Source organism: Homalodisca vitripennis, chromosome 6 (assembly GCF_021130785.1).
Source record: "Homalodisca vitripennis isolate AUS2020 chromosome 6, UT_GWSS_2.1, whole genome shotgun sequence".
Lineage (NCBI taxonomy): Eukaryota > Metazoa > Arthropoda > Insecta > Hemiptera > Cicadellidae > Homalodisca > Homalodisca vitripennis.
In genome coordinates, this window is record NC_060212.1 from 101,026,166 (window position 1) to 101,043,296 (window position 17,131).

The 17,131-nt window shown below is 33.3% G+C and overlaps 1 protein-coding gene across 1 annotated transcript in view; it reads right to left on the minus strand.

Moving 5' to 3' along the window:
* LOC124364651 (transmembrane 9 superfamily member 2) overlaps window positions 1–10,786 on the minus strand; it is a 62,160-nt gene extending 51,374 nt beyond the window's left edge. Inside the window, exons 1-2 of the mRNA XM_046820280.1 lie at window positions 10,371–10,786; window positions 3,094–3,161 (exon numbers count right to left, since the gene is read on the minus strand). Of these exons, the coding sequence (XP_046676236.1) occupies window positions 3,094–3,161; window positions 10,371–10,517 (215 nt within the window). The 5' untranslated portion in view covers window positions 10,518–10,786. The remainder of the gene's footprint in view (window positions 1–3,093; window positions 3,162–10,370) is intronic.
* Between the last annotated feature and the right edge of the window lie 6,345 nt (window positions 10,787–17,131).

Sequence of the window (17,131 nt, forward strand, 5' to 3'; positions counted from 1 at the left end):
AAGTCATGCTGCCGTTGTCAACCATGCATAAGACAGAAAGTATTCATGCCAGCTCAGGAGAGGCTAATCAAAACCAGGCATCTCGATGTTTTACAACTTTACTAAAGGAGGTGTAGATGTTCTCAATAAAATGAAGGGAACTACTTGAGTTAGTAACTGATGAAGTAGTATGATACTGTTCCACTATCTGCTAAACACTGCAGCTAAAAATGCTTACATAATTTTATCTACTAAAGTTGACTTTGATTGCAGAGATCTTGAGAGAAGTATCTTTGGAATAATGCAGACACTACCTGAATATGTGCGTAACAACTCACATACTTTGGCAAGAATCTAGTTAGGCTTACTGAGAAAATCTGATAATGACAACGGAATATTGAACTAGGAAGATGTGTCTTCTATCATTATCGTCGTCTTCATTAAAAACCTAATTCTGTTTGTATTGAACAAATAAGTCGTAAGGCCATACAATATAAAATTGTTTCTTTGTTTGTTCGAATTGTTATGTACATTTTTATGGGATGGCACTGTTTTCCTCCTACCCATCTCTCTCCATCAGACACAATCAGTAATATATTTTAAGATATATATTAAGTATGAACACTGTTTAACCCTTCTAGTGCCAACATTCGTGTACACGGACGTTTAAAAAACTACTGAGAAACGCCAACATCCGTACGTACGCATACTGGATTCTACGGAGATAATTTTTTTACATATTATAAATTTGGTGCATTGTACATAATAAACAATCAGAACAAAGCACATTACAAGCAAAAAATATTTATAGCAAAATATTAAGATTAATAAGATGTTTAGTGTAACAACACAAAGTGAAAATGCAGCTTTCTAAAATAACAACATAACTTTTACAGTTTTTAAATATTAATAAAAACTGCTTATGTTTGTATTTTGTTTTATTTTCTCTTTCAATTGATATTATTTTATAGGGGAATTACTTTCTTAAAGTGTTATTTATCACGTGAAACTGAAAAAATATATACTGTCAGCAAATATTTGTATTACTTTTTTAATTAAATTACATTTAAATATAAGATTTATTAATTATTTACCATTGAACTTAACAGTTTTATTTCTAAATAATTTTTTTTCAAGTGATCACTTATTCAGAACTTACTGATAGTGTGAGTAATAAAAATAATAATTTTTTGTGTATGTGTAAAATTTTAGTTGAACGTTGTATATATTGGTATCAGTTAGTTTGAGGAAATATCTTTTTAAGTGCTATTTATTATAAAAACTATAATATTTTTCAAAAATTTGGTAAGTAAGTACCATTTGTGTGTTTTTTATATATAAAATATTACCAATATATGCATGTTTTATGTGTTGTTAAATTGAACATTTATCTTTAAAGACATTTTTAAATTTTTTAATTAAGAGCTTATCGAAAACCGTTTTAATTTTGTGGATATTTTAGTCAAATGTTTTTTTAAAATCACTGAAATTGGCTCGGCATTTTTCAGCAGTACCTTGAGAGAAATCCCTGGCATTTTTCGCATGAATATTTTTACAATGCTTCAGCACTAAAAAGATTAATTGGAATTATGCAATTAGGTGGGGAATAAAATAAAAATTAACCCAATTCATTCATATTAATGACTGTCCGTGTATACAGACACTGGTAGCAAAACTTCTACCACAGTAATTTGTAACAAATTACTTGTTGGTTTAACACAAATTTGTTGGTATATAAACAACTTAATGTAAAACAACACCAAAAAGTAAAAAATGTAGCTTTTTATGCTCGTGTTCAGTTTAATTTTCCCATTCCAGTTATATTATGTTTTATAGTAAAATAGTTTTTTCTCATGTGCTCTTTCCTATGTGAAACTGAAAAAAATATATATCATAAATCAACATTTTTGAAATGATAACTTAATAGGATTTTGGACATTTGCCATCATTATATGTTACCATAAAGAATAACACTACGTTTCAAGGATTAAAGTCTACCCTCTACTTCAGGTGTAAAAGACATAAAGACATTAAAAATTACAAATTTTTGTGGCAATGGTCTGCCACTCCTAAAGTTCAAATAATTAAGTGATACCTGACAAAGTATGAAGTCCAGAATGGAGAGAATGAACCCAAGTCATATCACTACACACTAGTCAAGAAGAGCATAAAAACATCACACCCGAACTAACGAAAGTGAATTAACGTGTATGTTTTTTGTAACATATAATGACGGTGAACGTCTGCAATCTTATTGTTCTTCCAAACCTTCCATCGTTATTTACAAACTTTAAATAGACTATTTTTTCTTTTTTTAATTTAAGAAGTTCATTACATTTTAAAATAGAATTTGTTTTACAGTTTTTAAAAGATAAATTTATGTTTCTTCTAACAATTTAAAAATTAGGAAAATATGCTATTTCAATATTTGTGATTTTAACAGAATTTTTAGTAAAGCATTGCAAAACAGCTAAAATAGGCTTGGTGGCCTTTAGTAGTAGCCCACAGGGTGGAAACCCCCAACGTTCTTGGAAATGACTTGGAAAGTATTTGGCCAGGCACTATAATCTATATTTATTTATTTATTTACGGTAACACCATTAGTACATGGAAAAAACAATAAGATATTCTTATATCCAACAATAAGCTAATGAAAATGATCCACATTATAAATTATTAACAATGCCAAAATAAATTGCTACAACATAACAATAACATATAAAATAGACTATATAGAAAATAACAATAATAGCATAGCAACAATAATAAATAGTAACAGTAATTATACAATCAATTATACATCCATCTGCACTTACACATATACTACATAGGAATAATTTATTACAATAAAAGGGGAAAAAAAGAATCAAATGTATGCATGTAGAAAAGAGTAGAGGAAAAAATAGAAAGAAATAAATATATACACATATTACTATGAGCCAGGTGTCAATGTCTACAACAAAAGAAAATGTTTTTTCAGGTGCATAACACTATCACTGAAAAAGTCATGCTGGGAGGAGATGAGGTTTCCAAGTCTGTGAAGTCTCGGGATAGTGAGACTTATCTATATACGTTATGGTAATTTACAAAATTATATTTGTGAATTCTACTTACTGGTGATATTCATAAGGTATTACTGACTCTTCTGTGTTCAGTCGATTGACATAAAGGACAACATCAGACTGTAACATACAAGTCAGAAAATGAAACATTGAAGTTAGAATAAGACAATACTTTTAGCAGCCATTTCAATGACTGACTTAAAGTGTTTCTTGAAATATCCTATAGTTATAAAAGTATATGAATAAGGCATTTTGTACAGAATGTGTTAAAAATTCCACAGTAATCCTAGCATTTTTTAGACTACATCATGGAATCACTCAACAGCGATACTGTAGCACTATAAGAATAAGGTAAAAATTTGTTATCTTGAAAAGAATTATTGCCAAATACAGCATAGAATTGCCCTTTCAATGTTGTCTTAAGAAATCACAATTCTCATTGCCTTAGACTGCAGTATGATAAACGCCTAACACTCTAATAGAATTAAATATTGATTGGTACACTTTAATTGCTGTCTGATATGTTTAACCTGTAAAGTAATTGTAAGAACTGCGCTGCTCAATCTTAGTATAAATAAAGTTGTATTATTTTCTATGATCTAAAATGCTCATATTTCTCTTACATAAAAAAATATAGCTTCGCTTTAATAAAACTTAAGGCTATAACGTAATTTAGTTCAAGATTACTGTTCCAAATTAGTTCAAACAAAGTTAAATTGTGTATGTGGTATTTGAGTACTGAGCGCTAGAGATGGGAAATACTGTTATTTGTCAATAACCTATTACATAATAAAGTGTTGAGGTATTATGTTCATGTAACCTGTTATTGTGGTAACATGTTACTAGCGGATCTATTCTCAGTATTAGCATCATGCTATTACTGAAATAACATTATACATTAATAATACTAAGTTGCAAGTAAACTATGAGTAAATCTACTTGCGTGTGAACATTTACATGTCTGAGCTTGAATTTAGGTACTACTAGCGGACCCGGCGCGCTTCGCTGCGCATTTCAATAAGTTTCCCGCGGCTTCGCACGCAATTTCCCGTTGAAAACAGTACACTATATTCACTTATTCATTTTCTATCACATTCTAAACATTGCTGAGATAATTGATAGTCGTTCCTTCGTGAGCTTCTTGGGCGCATTATGAAGGTATGTACCACATTCCTGATACTTCTGTCAAAAAAAAAACAACTAAGGTTGATTTTATAACATTCTTTATATTTGTAGCCAACGTAAGATAGTAATTATGATATCTGCATTGCTCTTCTGATCAAGCATGAGCATGGTTTATATTAAATAAATATTGCAGTTAAAGGTGAATTTTTACGTCAAATTTGAATTGTATTATCTGGGATAGTAAAGTCTATGTTTAACAGTGATTGCAGAAACAGTTTAAACAAAATTTGTCGTTTCTCTTAAGCTTACTCTATGCTTTAAAACTATAAGTGTAGTAATTAAATTATATATAAATATATTTTTTGTCGCATTATATATGTTTACAAAGAACAGCTGATTAAAAATTTGAAAAGACTCTTTCACTTAATAACATATGTTTGCTGCAATGCATTTCTTACGGGTATTTCTGTAACCAGTGGGGCGGAATCCTGAATCGGGAAAGGGATAAAAAGTATCCTATAACCTTCTACAGATCAAGACGAACAAATTAAAAAAAAAATTAGGCGAATCCGTCCAGCCGTTTGTGAGTGATGCTGTTACACACGAACAGTTTCATTTTTATATATATAGATCTCAAGGGATGTTTTTTGTTTTTAGCCAAAAGTGCGGGAAGGCCCTACCAAAGTCCGCACTGGTGGATAGGGACATTTCAGATCGGTACTGTACCGACTTCAGATCACGTCCCAGATTGTTGCAACTTCTCCAATGTCATATCATGTTGAAAATGCCCCTGACCATCCTCACACCCCACTTCTGGCGGAAAAAGAAATACATCCTGCGAGATAGTATCCAAATTCAAGCTCAGATCGTGCGAGCACTTGTAAAGGTTACCTTTAACTTTGGTAAACTGCTAGGCTAGTAACTTATTAATGATAACTTAAACTAAACCTACTTTTACCACGTAATAACATTTTATGATGTAATATTTCCATTTCTAGCCTCAAGGAATCACTGGCTGTTACTAGTTATTGAGTAACCTAATATCAGAAAGTTGTTATGAGAATGTCAAATCATTTCGCCCAGCTGTTACTTTAGTAACAGTATCCTACCAGTAATATATTACCTGATTAATTTGTTATAAGCACTAATACTGCCCGTCTGTAATGGTCGCAAGTATAATGGATATGAAATGTTTTATTTGTGTCAGAAACGTTTATCCTTAAAAATAATAAAGTAGGTAAATGTTACACTGTTTTATTTGTTACATTTCATAAATTCATATACCGTATCTAAATATTTGTTTATTTATCATTAAATTATTACTTTTTAAGATATAAAATCAGCCAAACTATACTTTAATTTTAAATACACATAACATAATCGGTTTAAGTAGGCTAGTTATATCGAGGATTCCATACTCATGAATATCGATGATTCGATAAACATGAATATCGTTAATTTTAGTGTTGGACTCTTATTATACTGCTGCCATGCCTTAACCCTTCAAAGCGAGTCACAAATAAATAACCAAAACTACTCCTAAGAGCCATACACCTTAAAAATAAAAAAATTCCCACTTACCAAAACCAATTTTTTTTTATAATTCTTATAACACAAGAGGTAAAAAAAAACGACAAAATATTTGGTACTTTGGGATTATACCGACCACACCCAGACATGAATCGTTATTTCACATTTCGTTTCTACTGATTACTAGATTAGCGTAGAACAATATTTCGTCAATATAAAACAGGAATTGTCTTATCGCAAACCCCTCCCCATCCTCAGACAGAGGTCAAAGTCGAGCGTCTAGTAGATAACGTGATTGCAGAGTCTCGCCGCCCGTTCAGCTGGTGCATCGCTTTGTTGTACTTCCGTGTTTTACCTCTACATTTCTCCAAACACAAAAATTCAACAAAAACAAAGGTACTTTGGGATTATACCGACCACACCAGTATGAAGAACACAAAAATAGAAATTTATAGAAACAAACATGATAGAACGAAAAAAACAACTCTTCAATTACAAAATTACAAACTTACAAGCATTTCCAGGTATTGTGATCGGTATTGTTGTCGCTGTTATCTTATCTTTCTCGAGAATCCTGATTACGGCAGGCCGCGCGGCATCACGTGATTTGCACGGTACATAATTGCCTTTCCATTTCAATTCAATTTATATTTCTGATTAGCCCCTCTAGAATTTGATATTTTACTGATAGGTACTATCTCGAGGGATGTTTTTCTTTCGTCGACATCAGCGCGGGGCAGCACCGAAGGTGCTGTCGAAGCCCGCGCTGATGGCCGGAGGCACTCGCATTTTGGGTGGCGGAATGTGATCAAGAATAAAAACAAGTTTTGAGTGTTTTTTAATAAAGAGTTTAGTTTGGTAAATGTTTGTTTTTGTTAAATTTTTGTGTTTGGAGAAATATAGAGGTAAAACACGAAAGTACAACAAAGCGATGCACCAGCTGAACGGGCGGCGAGGCTCTGCAATCACGTTATCTACTAGACGCTCGACTTTGACCTCTGTCTGAGGATGGGGAGGGGTTTGCGATAAGACAATTCCTGTTTTATACTGACGAAATAGTCTTCTACGCTAATCTAGTAATCAGTAGAAGCAAAATGTTAAATAACGATTCATGTCTGGGTGTGGTCGGTATAATCCCAAAGTACCAAAACAAACATTTACCAAACTAAACTCTTTATTTAAAAAACACTCAAAACTTGTTTTTATTCTTGATCACATTCCGCCACCCAAAATGCGAGTGCCTCCGGCCATCAGCGCGGGCTTCGGCAGCACCTTCGGTGCTGCCCCGTGCTGATGTCGACGAAAAGAAAAACATCCCTCGAGATAGTACCTATCAGTAAAATATCAAATTCTAGAGGGGCTAATCAGAAATATAAATTGAATTGTAATGGAAAGGTAATTATGTACCGTGCAAATCACGTGATGCCGCGCGGCCTGCCGTAATCAGGATTCTCGAGAAAGATAAGATAAAAGCGACAACAATACCGATCACAATACCTGGAAATGCTTGTAAGTTTGTAATTTTGTAATTGAAGAGTTGTTTTTTCGTTCTATCATGTTTGTTTCTATAAATTTCTATTTTTGTGTTCTTCATACTGGTGTGGTCGGTATAATCCCAAAGTACCAAATATTTTTCTTTCGCTCTTTATTGTTAATTTACAGCCAAAAAATGGTAAAATCATAATTTCACTAAAAAAATATAATTTTGACATTCTATGTGTTCATATAAAAAAATTAACAATAGTTGAACACAATTATTGTAATATTTTACAAAAGACAAGCATATAGTAATTTTTATTTAGAGAAATTATATAAAGATTATAGTAAAAATTTATATATAGAAATTAAATCAAAGCAATGAAACTAAAAAAAACTTGAAATTAAAGCCCTACATCACGATAATAATACATAAACTACACTGTACATTGATTAACATCAAAATTGAAAAGATAAATACGCGGATCGAAAATGGAAGGGCGAATAAACATCTAACCTCACGGAAGGCTACAGGCAGACTGAGCGCGCGTCAGTATACGTCGTTGGCTCTGCGGAAGCCTATGAACATCTGGCCGCCCGCTATTTTGTCGCTCGAACAAGAGCCGTGACCTTCAAAGTAGACACGAACGGTTGTGCCTTGTTTAACAGTTTTTACTAAGTTTGTTACCCAGAAATGCTTTTAAATAATATATATATTATATAAAGAAAAAATTGATTTTACATCAGTGGACGTCGTTGGCTTTTAGTGCTAGTTTAGGCATGACGTTTAGTAACGTCATTGGCTCAGAAAGGGTTAATAGCTAATATCCTGAGGGATGTTTGTTTGCAGGCCAGAGACAATATCTTCAGCTGGTTAAACTAACCTAAGTAGGCCTATCTTACAAAAGGTTTTTAAAATATTTTTTTCCTCTTGTTTTTAAATATACTTTTTATGCATTTTCTTTTATAAAAAACAAATCGGTATCAATTTACAATAACGTGACCATGGAAAGGTATGTTCATTTTTTTTTCCTGAAAACTACAATTTTTCCTGAAAACAATAGTGAAGAAAAAGGGTAGGGTCCAATAAGCGGACCCGGTTTTTTTATATCGAAATTGGCAAATCATATTACTTAATCATGTAACCATCGATATAATCAATCGATACTGATTAATTATTTTTAACAATTAACTCAAATAATCTATATGAACAGCTGTAAACACTTTCAAATAATACAATTAACCCTCCAAGTGATACTCATATTACTCTACAGTGATAGGCCTTTTTATGATGATGCGCAGTGTTTTTTGTTTTAATTCATAAAACATATCAAATATACCTGAAATATAACATATTATATATTAAAATGTTCACTATAATATGTACTAAATGGTAATGATACAGAAAAACTTACCAAGAAAATTTTTTCATTGTATTATTTACTAATGACCTTGAAAAACAAATTTTTCCAATAAAAATTATATTTTTGAGGCTATTTTTCACAATTTCCATAGTAACATATTTGAAATTCATTATATACAAAAGATTCACAATTTAAGTTTGAACACAAAGATGTATAACACTTGTAGTTTATATTTACATGAAAATTGATCTTGAATATGTTTTTCACCAGCATAAACAAATCGAAAACTGCCAAAAAAATGTACTTTTCATCAACAAGTTCCATATAATGTTTATTTGTATCTGCTTGAAAATATACGACATAGAGTATCAAGTAAAGGAACTCTTTCTAAACCGTTTAGTATAAAATATAGCTGAATTCCGATACTAGTTATTATTTTACGTCGTTTTTCACGAACGGCTCGGACCGAGCCGTTATCGATTGAGACGGGGTCCCTAACGGCTCGGTCTGAGCCGCTATCACTTGGAGGGTTAAGGTAATATTTTAAATTTCACATAAGTAACATTGTGTATTAAAAATGGCTGTCAATCTTAGGAAGCTTCACGAAATTGCTTTAAAAGACGATAAAACATGTTTTTATGGCTTCAGAATGTTGGGTTAGGACCTAAGAATCCATTATGTGATATTTGTGGAAAGGTAACAAATGTAACTGTCAGAGGAGCTAACATGGTCGTCTTCAGATGCAAAAAAGAAGGTAATGGTGGACACAACTTTAGTAAAAACGATTTTGTTCTGTTTCATTTAGTTAAAGTTATGAGTTTCCCTGATTTTGGTTATGTTCATTTATTATTTGTTACATCATTAAATTCACATTTTAATTTAAAACATATGATTGTTATTAGATTGATAGTCTATGATTCGATATGCGAATATTAGGTATCGATGATTATATTCTTCGATATAAAAAACCGGGTCCGCTTATTGGACTCTACCCAAGAAAAAATTCGTCGGCAACAAAAATCAAAGGAGTTACGATTTTTTGAAATCCTCTGAAAACTCTTGTTTTTGACAGTACCTCTGGCAATTTTACTGAAATGATGCTGACTAGTACGTTAATCCTGTCAACGATGCCTGCCCGCTGCGCAGTGCTGCGCACTGCTTGCTCTTTTAGAAAAAAAATTAACTCGAGCTTGCAAAAGTCGAATCCCAGATCACGTGATGCCCCTGATCCTTAACCCTCCAAGTGTTGTTCGACAAAATTTTGTCGGTTATTTTCCATCCTTAACGCAATAATGCCCGAAAGGCATCAATATAATACAATAATATACTTTCCCCCCAGTTTATATGCACCTGTGATAATAATACTTGGCTATAAATGCCCAACCCATGAAAAAAAGTCCATTTTTCATGGTCACGGTATTGTAAATAAATACCAACAAATAATGTTAAGAAGCTAAAGTAAATATTTACCTAGCCTAGCCTATAGGTTGTGCTAATGACACAGTCAAGAATATTATAAGGATCATTATGGGTGGTGAGTCAAACCCAATCATTTACCATGAATTTTACGAAAGTTATTAATTACTATTTTTTCAGTAATTTACATCTTTTAACAAGTTGTAATTAAAAGATTGGACTCATTAACTAGAAACTTGAGAAACCAAGACAATTCAAATTGTAATGACATGCAGGTAAATCTAAATTAATATGAGATATTGCACCAATTATTACAGTTAGTAACTTATTAAGCATTTCAACGTAAATGCTAATATAGGGAGGAAATGGTGTAAATGGCATACCAGCACTACTGTACTTAAAACTTAGTGTCACTTACTTTGCACGTTTGTGATGATTCCCCAACTTTACAATAATTTACAGGAGCCAATCCTGGTAAATAAAATGATTGAGACAATTGAATATTTGAAATTATTAAAATTAATGCACAGACATTTAGCCTGAATCTGGAATCAATCCTTTTCATCTTGATTGAGTCCCTCTATGCAACGCACACCACTATCTATAGAAGTAACAAGACCACTTTCATCAATTTCCCAATAACACTGAACATAAGTTTCAAAATTACAAATAAATCGCTTCTAAAACATAAATTCACTTGTAAACTACTTATCTACTTAACGCTGAATTTGATCCTCAGGAGTACACAGTTTTAATATTTACAAATTTCGTCCACTGCCGACATCCAGTGCCAACAACACATTCTCATTCTGATTTTCATCGGGCTAATTTTTTGCCAGCAGACAGACAAGGAAAAGTCACAGTTCATACGCACGACAAACCTTACAAATAATGCAGCAAAGTAAAGAGGTAAAGATCTGGATTTACTAAAATCTGCTATTACTAAAAAACAAGCTTATCAGAGATTGATTAATTAACAAGCCAGAAGAAGATATTTCATCGATTACTAAATTATGTTGTTACTTGAAATATTGAGGTTGTGCACTATCTTGCAGTGATACTATACTTTCATATTGAATTACAAGTACGGGATTGTAAAAAAGTATTGAACATCCTATATATTGCATAAATTAATTGTAATAATAATGAAAAATCACAAAATATGTCACACCTGTGTGAGGTCATTACTGTAATAAAGAGAAGACCCAAAATCAATTCTTGTGGAACGCAACATTTGATCAATGTTTTATTTGATCTGATGTCTTAATTTTAAATTTAGACTTGTGTTCAACCAGCTCAAAAATAATTATATTTTAAGGGATGAAAAAATTTTAATCAGACATATTTTACACCTAATACAGGATTCCACCTAACAGCGAAAACCGTGAAACTGTGTTTAAGCAATGACTTAATTTAAGTACCATTAGAGAGGTTTGATTGGTGCTGTTATCTATGTGATTTTAAGGACAATGTCGCTTTTTTAATTATGGAAAGAAAGTGCTGGTGTGTGATAGTGTATCCGGCCCAAATCACGTGAAGTCTGTCGTGGGCGGTGCTAATAAAATAAAAAGTTTGGAAGGTGTGTGTGTGTGTGTGTGTGTGTGTGTGTGTGTGTGTGTGTGTGTGTGTGTGTGTGTGTGTGTGTGTGTGTGTGTGTGTGTGTGTGTGTGTCGGTGCGTTAAAATAAATCAAGATGTGAAAATAAAACTACTGTGAGCTATAAAGTTACAAAAGTGTTATATATTTTGTAGGAACATCTTCATTTTCTAAGGGCCGGCCTGTTGCCATGTACTTAAGTTTTAAGGGCCTTTTGAGAACAATAATTATACCATGAGGCCAGCCAGTTAACAGTTTCAGCAGTTCTACAAACCGAAAACAACAACCAATCACAACTGATCCGTAGAGGTCCTCCTGGGGAAATTCACCGCCCTTGTCGTGACTACCAAAGAAGGCGTAGTGCCGGTAGCGCTTCTAAGATACTTCCTCAGATGACCATGTTCCGTAACTGCGAGAGAAGGAGCTGAAAGGCGTTTAAGTCCTTAGCCTAGATTTGACCCATAACAACAAATAGTGTAATGTACTCGTTTTGTGCAAGACTCCCGCAGTAACTTAAACAACGTTACTAACGCATTAAAATCAATAACTACTCTAATACTGATTAAAGCGAAACTAACATTCTTATCGCTGACTTAAATGCAAACCTAATTAAAACGGACAAAAAAACTAACCGTTACTTGGACGTGTTACATGAGACTGGTTTTACATGCAGTATTTCGGATCCGACTAAAGTCGTAGGGGACTGGGAGACTTCTGTAGACTACATTTTTGTAAAGTACAATAACTGTGATCAGTTTAAAATTTATGTCATAACTAATAATATTATATTATCGTGTTAATTATTGAAATAAATTATCCTCGGTCTAATCTAAACTATTCAAAACTGCATATTAGACTAATATAAATTGCAACATAACATAAACGAGTGTGACTGGACTATTGTTATTGACACAGTTGATCTGAACATTAGTGTTAATCTGTTTTAGCCACTACAAAAGACTTTGAACATAATGGTTTTACAATATTACTAATCCCAAACCGAGACAAAATAAACTGAATTTTTGATTGCAGAAAGCTAAGTACGGTATATAAGAAAAAGAGATAAATTGAGTAAGTAAGCTTATGTGTAAATAACCATTTAATACTTACCTGAAACTTTATTTCTTGACATCCAGGAACAGAATAGAGAGACAAATAAGGACTACAAAGAAGAGCTACTTTAAGACAAAAATTTAAAATAATTCATTGTAATGACGTTAAAATGTTTTGGCAAAGCGTCAAAGAAGTGACTCGAAGGAATAATAAAAATTACGTATTCCGAGTGTGAACCCACTTTGAGGCAGCCCCAAGATTCACACATAGGAATACTACAGATTGGTTGAAGCCCCACCATGTTGGATGTTGAGCCTAAGTTGGCAAGGACATCCAGCTCTTTCTTTCCCAGAGACCTCCTGTTTACCAGTAACCCAACAAGAAGTCAACATGATTCTGCCAAAGGAAGAAACAATTTGATAACAATCCCAGACAAGTTTGGAGTTGAACACACAAGAATCAAACGCCATTAATGCTGCTTGACTATCTGTAAAAATACTAGTCGTCTTACTCTTATACCACGTATAATTATTCTAACGAGCACAATCCATAATGGCTGTGACTTATGGAAAACCCGTGGGATAAGGACCTATAGGGTCCACCAGTTCCCCGCATGGTCTTACTCCCACAATCCCAGCGCCTCTGTCACTTTTTGTTTTAGTGCCATCTATAAACCATGCAAGTCCCGTTGGTGGAAAGAGGTTTATTTCCATCCATCCCACTTTTGTAGCCCGATGCTGACCAAAGCCTCGCCTGCAGAAGACAGTTGTCACTCCTAATGACTATAACCTTGCGATTGTACATTGTAAGAGTCATGGTATGTCTCCCAGGTACCCCAAGACTGTCAGTGAATTTGTATAGTTAGACTGTATTGTAAATATATTTCCGGTTGCCGCCATAAGATTCTGGCCCTAGATTTTCCTTGTATGTAATTCAGTCTGTAATTCTCGGATTCCTATACTGTACTTTTCAAGTTCTAGATCTCCGATCTTGAAGCAGATGTGAGCATGATCAGAGCGGGAAGGTACATCTTCCTTCGAGTACGCGTGGGAAATGTAAAATAACATTTCAGCCCCTAGACTACGGGATATTATATATTTCCGAAGTGACTTACATCTGATATTTGTTTTGGTGCTGCCCCAGGCCTCATTATGCGCGTTTGCATTGCAACCAATCAAAAATTTTACACCACTCCTCCTAGAGTGATCCATCAAAGCAGCCATATCTCTGAAGGGTGTATAATCCACTTTGGAGAATATTTACTTCATTAGTTAAGTATATTTTAATTTACCACTGTTTCACTAAATTAGAAAGATTATAATTGATTTAATTCACGTAATTTATTTAGCGTTAATCTAAGTTAACATACATTAATTTCAGGGTATAGTATCGTTTCCCATAGTATGAAGACATATTGAGAGAGAGAGAGAGAGAAAGATCATCAGGCAATGCATATCCCTATATGAGCAATACCTTACCACTAAAGCCTGTCGGGCAGCGCTCACTCGATTTGTGTTTCGGTGCGGTCTTTGAATTCAAATTCAAATAATTATTTATATCTGAATAGATACATTGTTTACATGTATATCTCAGACGTCAACTTTAAAGCTATGATACAAGCTAATTATCTTTCCTAATACAATTCAAACAGCTAGTGAATACCTAACAAATAAAACTATATGGCGCTTAAAAATTCTTCTAAGGAGTAAAACTCACTGTTTACTAGATATTTGTTTCGTTTTCATATGATTTATCTTGGCATGTTTTTACTTCAGAAGGTAATTTGTTAGAGAACAATAATCCCGCATGACATCTGACCCTCGGAGAGAGTAAGACGATGTCTGAGAATACGGAGATAATCGTCGTGCCTGGTTCTAAACCTGTGCTCCGCATTAATTTTATAACGGTCCGGTGAATTTCTCAGTACATAAAAATGTGCTTAAAAATGTAAGCCCAGTAAAGGTAAACATTTTAAGTGTTCAGAAAACACCCCTGCATGAAGTCAATGGGGGCAAACCTAAAATTGCACGGACTACTCTTTTTGCTCAATAAAAACCCTAAATACGTGAGATTATCCAGCCCAAAATTCTATTCCATAGGACATAAGGGAAAAGAAACAAACATGATACACAACCACCAATGCTTTCTGGTCCATGTATGAATGTAATATCGTGAGAGAAATATGAGTTCGACTTAACTTGCTACAAAGATCTGAGACAAGTTGACACCAAGACACTTCACTATCAACTGTTAACCCAAGGAATTTAACTAAAGAGCATTTCTTAACTCCAAATGTATCTAGAGAAGTTGGTTGAGAAATTTTGTTACGTGTTAGGAATTGAACAAAACCGTTTATCACAGCTAAGCTATAAGTTGTTATTTGATAGCCATTTATAGGTTGTATAAAATTGTTATAGAAATGGAAATTGTGACCTGTACCAGGACTTCCAAACAGCAACGTCTGTGTTTAGGAAAGACTTTACCACAGGAAGGCCTAAAACTATACCATTTATATAATTGATAAACAATACAGGTCCAAGGATACTCCCCCGTTTAGTTTTCATCATCTGAGAACGAGTCCCTGATACCTCTACAAACTGCTGACGATTCGATGGGTACGAACTGAATCATGACAGACATATTTCCCTCGCGCCATAACTTTCCAGCTTGTTGCACAGAATATCGTGATCCACCCTATCAAATTCATTTGATAAGTTGCAAAAAACTCCCAAGAGCATGTTTCCAATTATCCAACAGTTTCAGCACCTCCTCAACAAAATTACCCACTGCCAGCGTTGTGGATCGATTCGCTCTAAACCCGTATTGATGGGATTTTATTTTATTTATTTATTCATTTTTTTTATTATTTCAACGGCATAACCATTTTAACAAGTAAGTTTCAATTTTGTGTTAATATGTTATTCCTATTTAAATGGTCTAGCAACCTATGATAAACTACAAATACTTTCGAATGAGTAAAAAAGAGGGAAACAGGCCGGTAGTTTTTAACATTGCTTCTATCACCTTTTTTGAAAAGGGGGCAATTTTAGCGGTTTTGAAGATATACCTGCAGACATGGATCCATTAAAGAGATTAGAAACGGGTTTAACAATGGGTTTGTATACTTGTCTAAAAAGAATACCAGACATTTCGTCATTACCAGCTGTTTTGATTGGTTTTGATTTCGTTACTACATTATTAAGAAGGGAACTACTGCTACAAGTGACCCTGGTCGGCTGGTGTACCAGCTCACGTAAGTTATATGAATAAAAAATATATTTCTAAGCGACTTTACGTTACTATTATTAAATTTAAGACAATTCATGATCCAAACGCCACATATTAGCAAGCAGCAATTTTCCTTCATAACATGAAAGATAACTTCTGTAATCTGTCTTACCTTTTTTACATGGAGGTATGTACGCACATATGACATAACGTTTTAAATAATTGCCCCTTACCAACATTTTACAATATTGTAATTTTACCGATACAATACAACATTCAAAAATATCCCCATTACAAAAGACATCTACTAAGTCATTTCTATTTTCTACACACTTACCATCAAAACTATAGTCACTAGAGTAAATCGCCACTCCTCCACTCAAAACTGCATTTATAAAATTTTGCAACGCAAGTGAAATTTGGTATGACAAGAGGCTCTTCTCTTTTTAGCCATTGTTCTGAGGAACACAATAAATTTGAAATGTTTGTCCATGAAGAACAAAGCTCATCAATTTTACGACGAACACTTCTGATGTTTAAATGGTACAAAGTGTAGGAACTCTTGTAATTTTAATCAAGGAGTTTAGGTTTAGATTCGGGCGACTAACCTGTGATTCTACATGTATGATCTCATGGTCCGGCTCAATAGTAGAAAATACAGAAAATCTACATTGTGTGTCTACTGTGAAGTTTAGCGCTTCCATTTGGGGTTTTGAGTAATTTTTGGCTTTACAAATTCTAGTTGGTTTTTAAAAATTTGTTTTGCACAAGTTCCATATCCGGTCTAAGTCAATGAATTATTTTATTTTTTGCTTCTATTTCCTCTAATAATTGCTTCCCACTCGTTTCCAGATTCTTAACTGTTATTTTAACTATTTTGATTTCTTCATCCACACGTTCTTTATAAGCTAAAGAGTCTTCAAATACTCGTTTTATTTTATTTGATTTTGTTCGGTTTCTAGGAGGGTTTAAATAAATAATAAATACCCTCGAAGTTATTTCATGCTTTTTTTCAAGCTGTTGTTAGTTTTAGTCGAAGCGTTTCATTAATTTAGTACAGCCATTATTTCTGGGATAAGGTTAACTAAAGCATCATTGGAATATTTTTTGGAAGTTGTCGTCAAAACCCCACGAAGATTTAGTACCAAGTAAATTACTTCTTCATTTATTAACTAATCTTTTAAACCTTCAATATTATTTTCTGCACATCTAATTAATTGCTCTCTGGCGCTTCGAGTTCTCATTTTATTAAGTTCAAACAACTAGTATAATAATATTACAGTTGATACTGAACTTAAATAA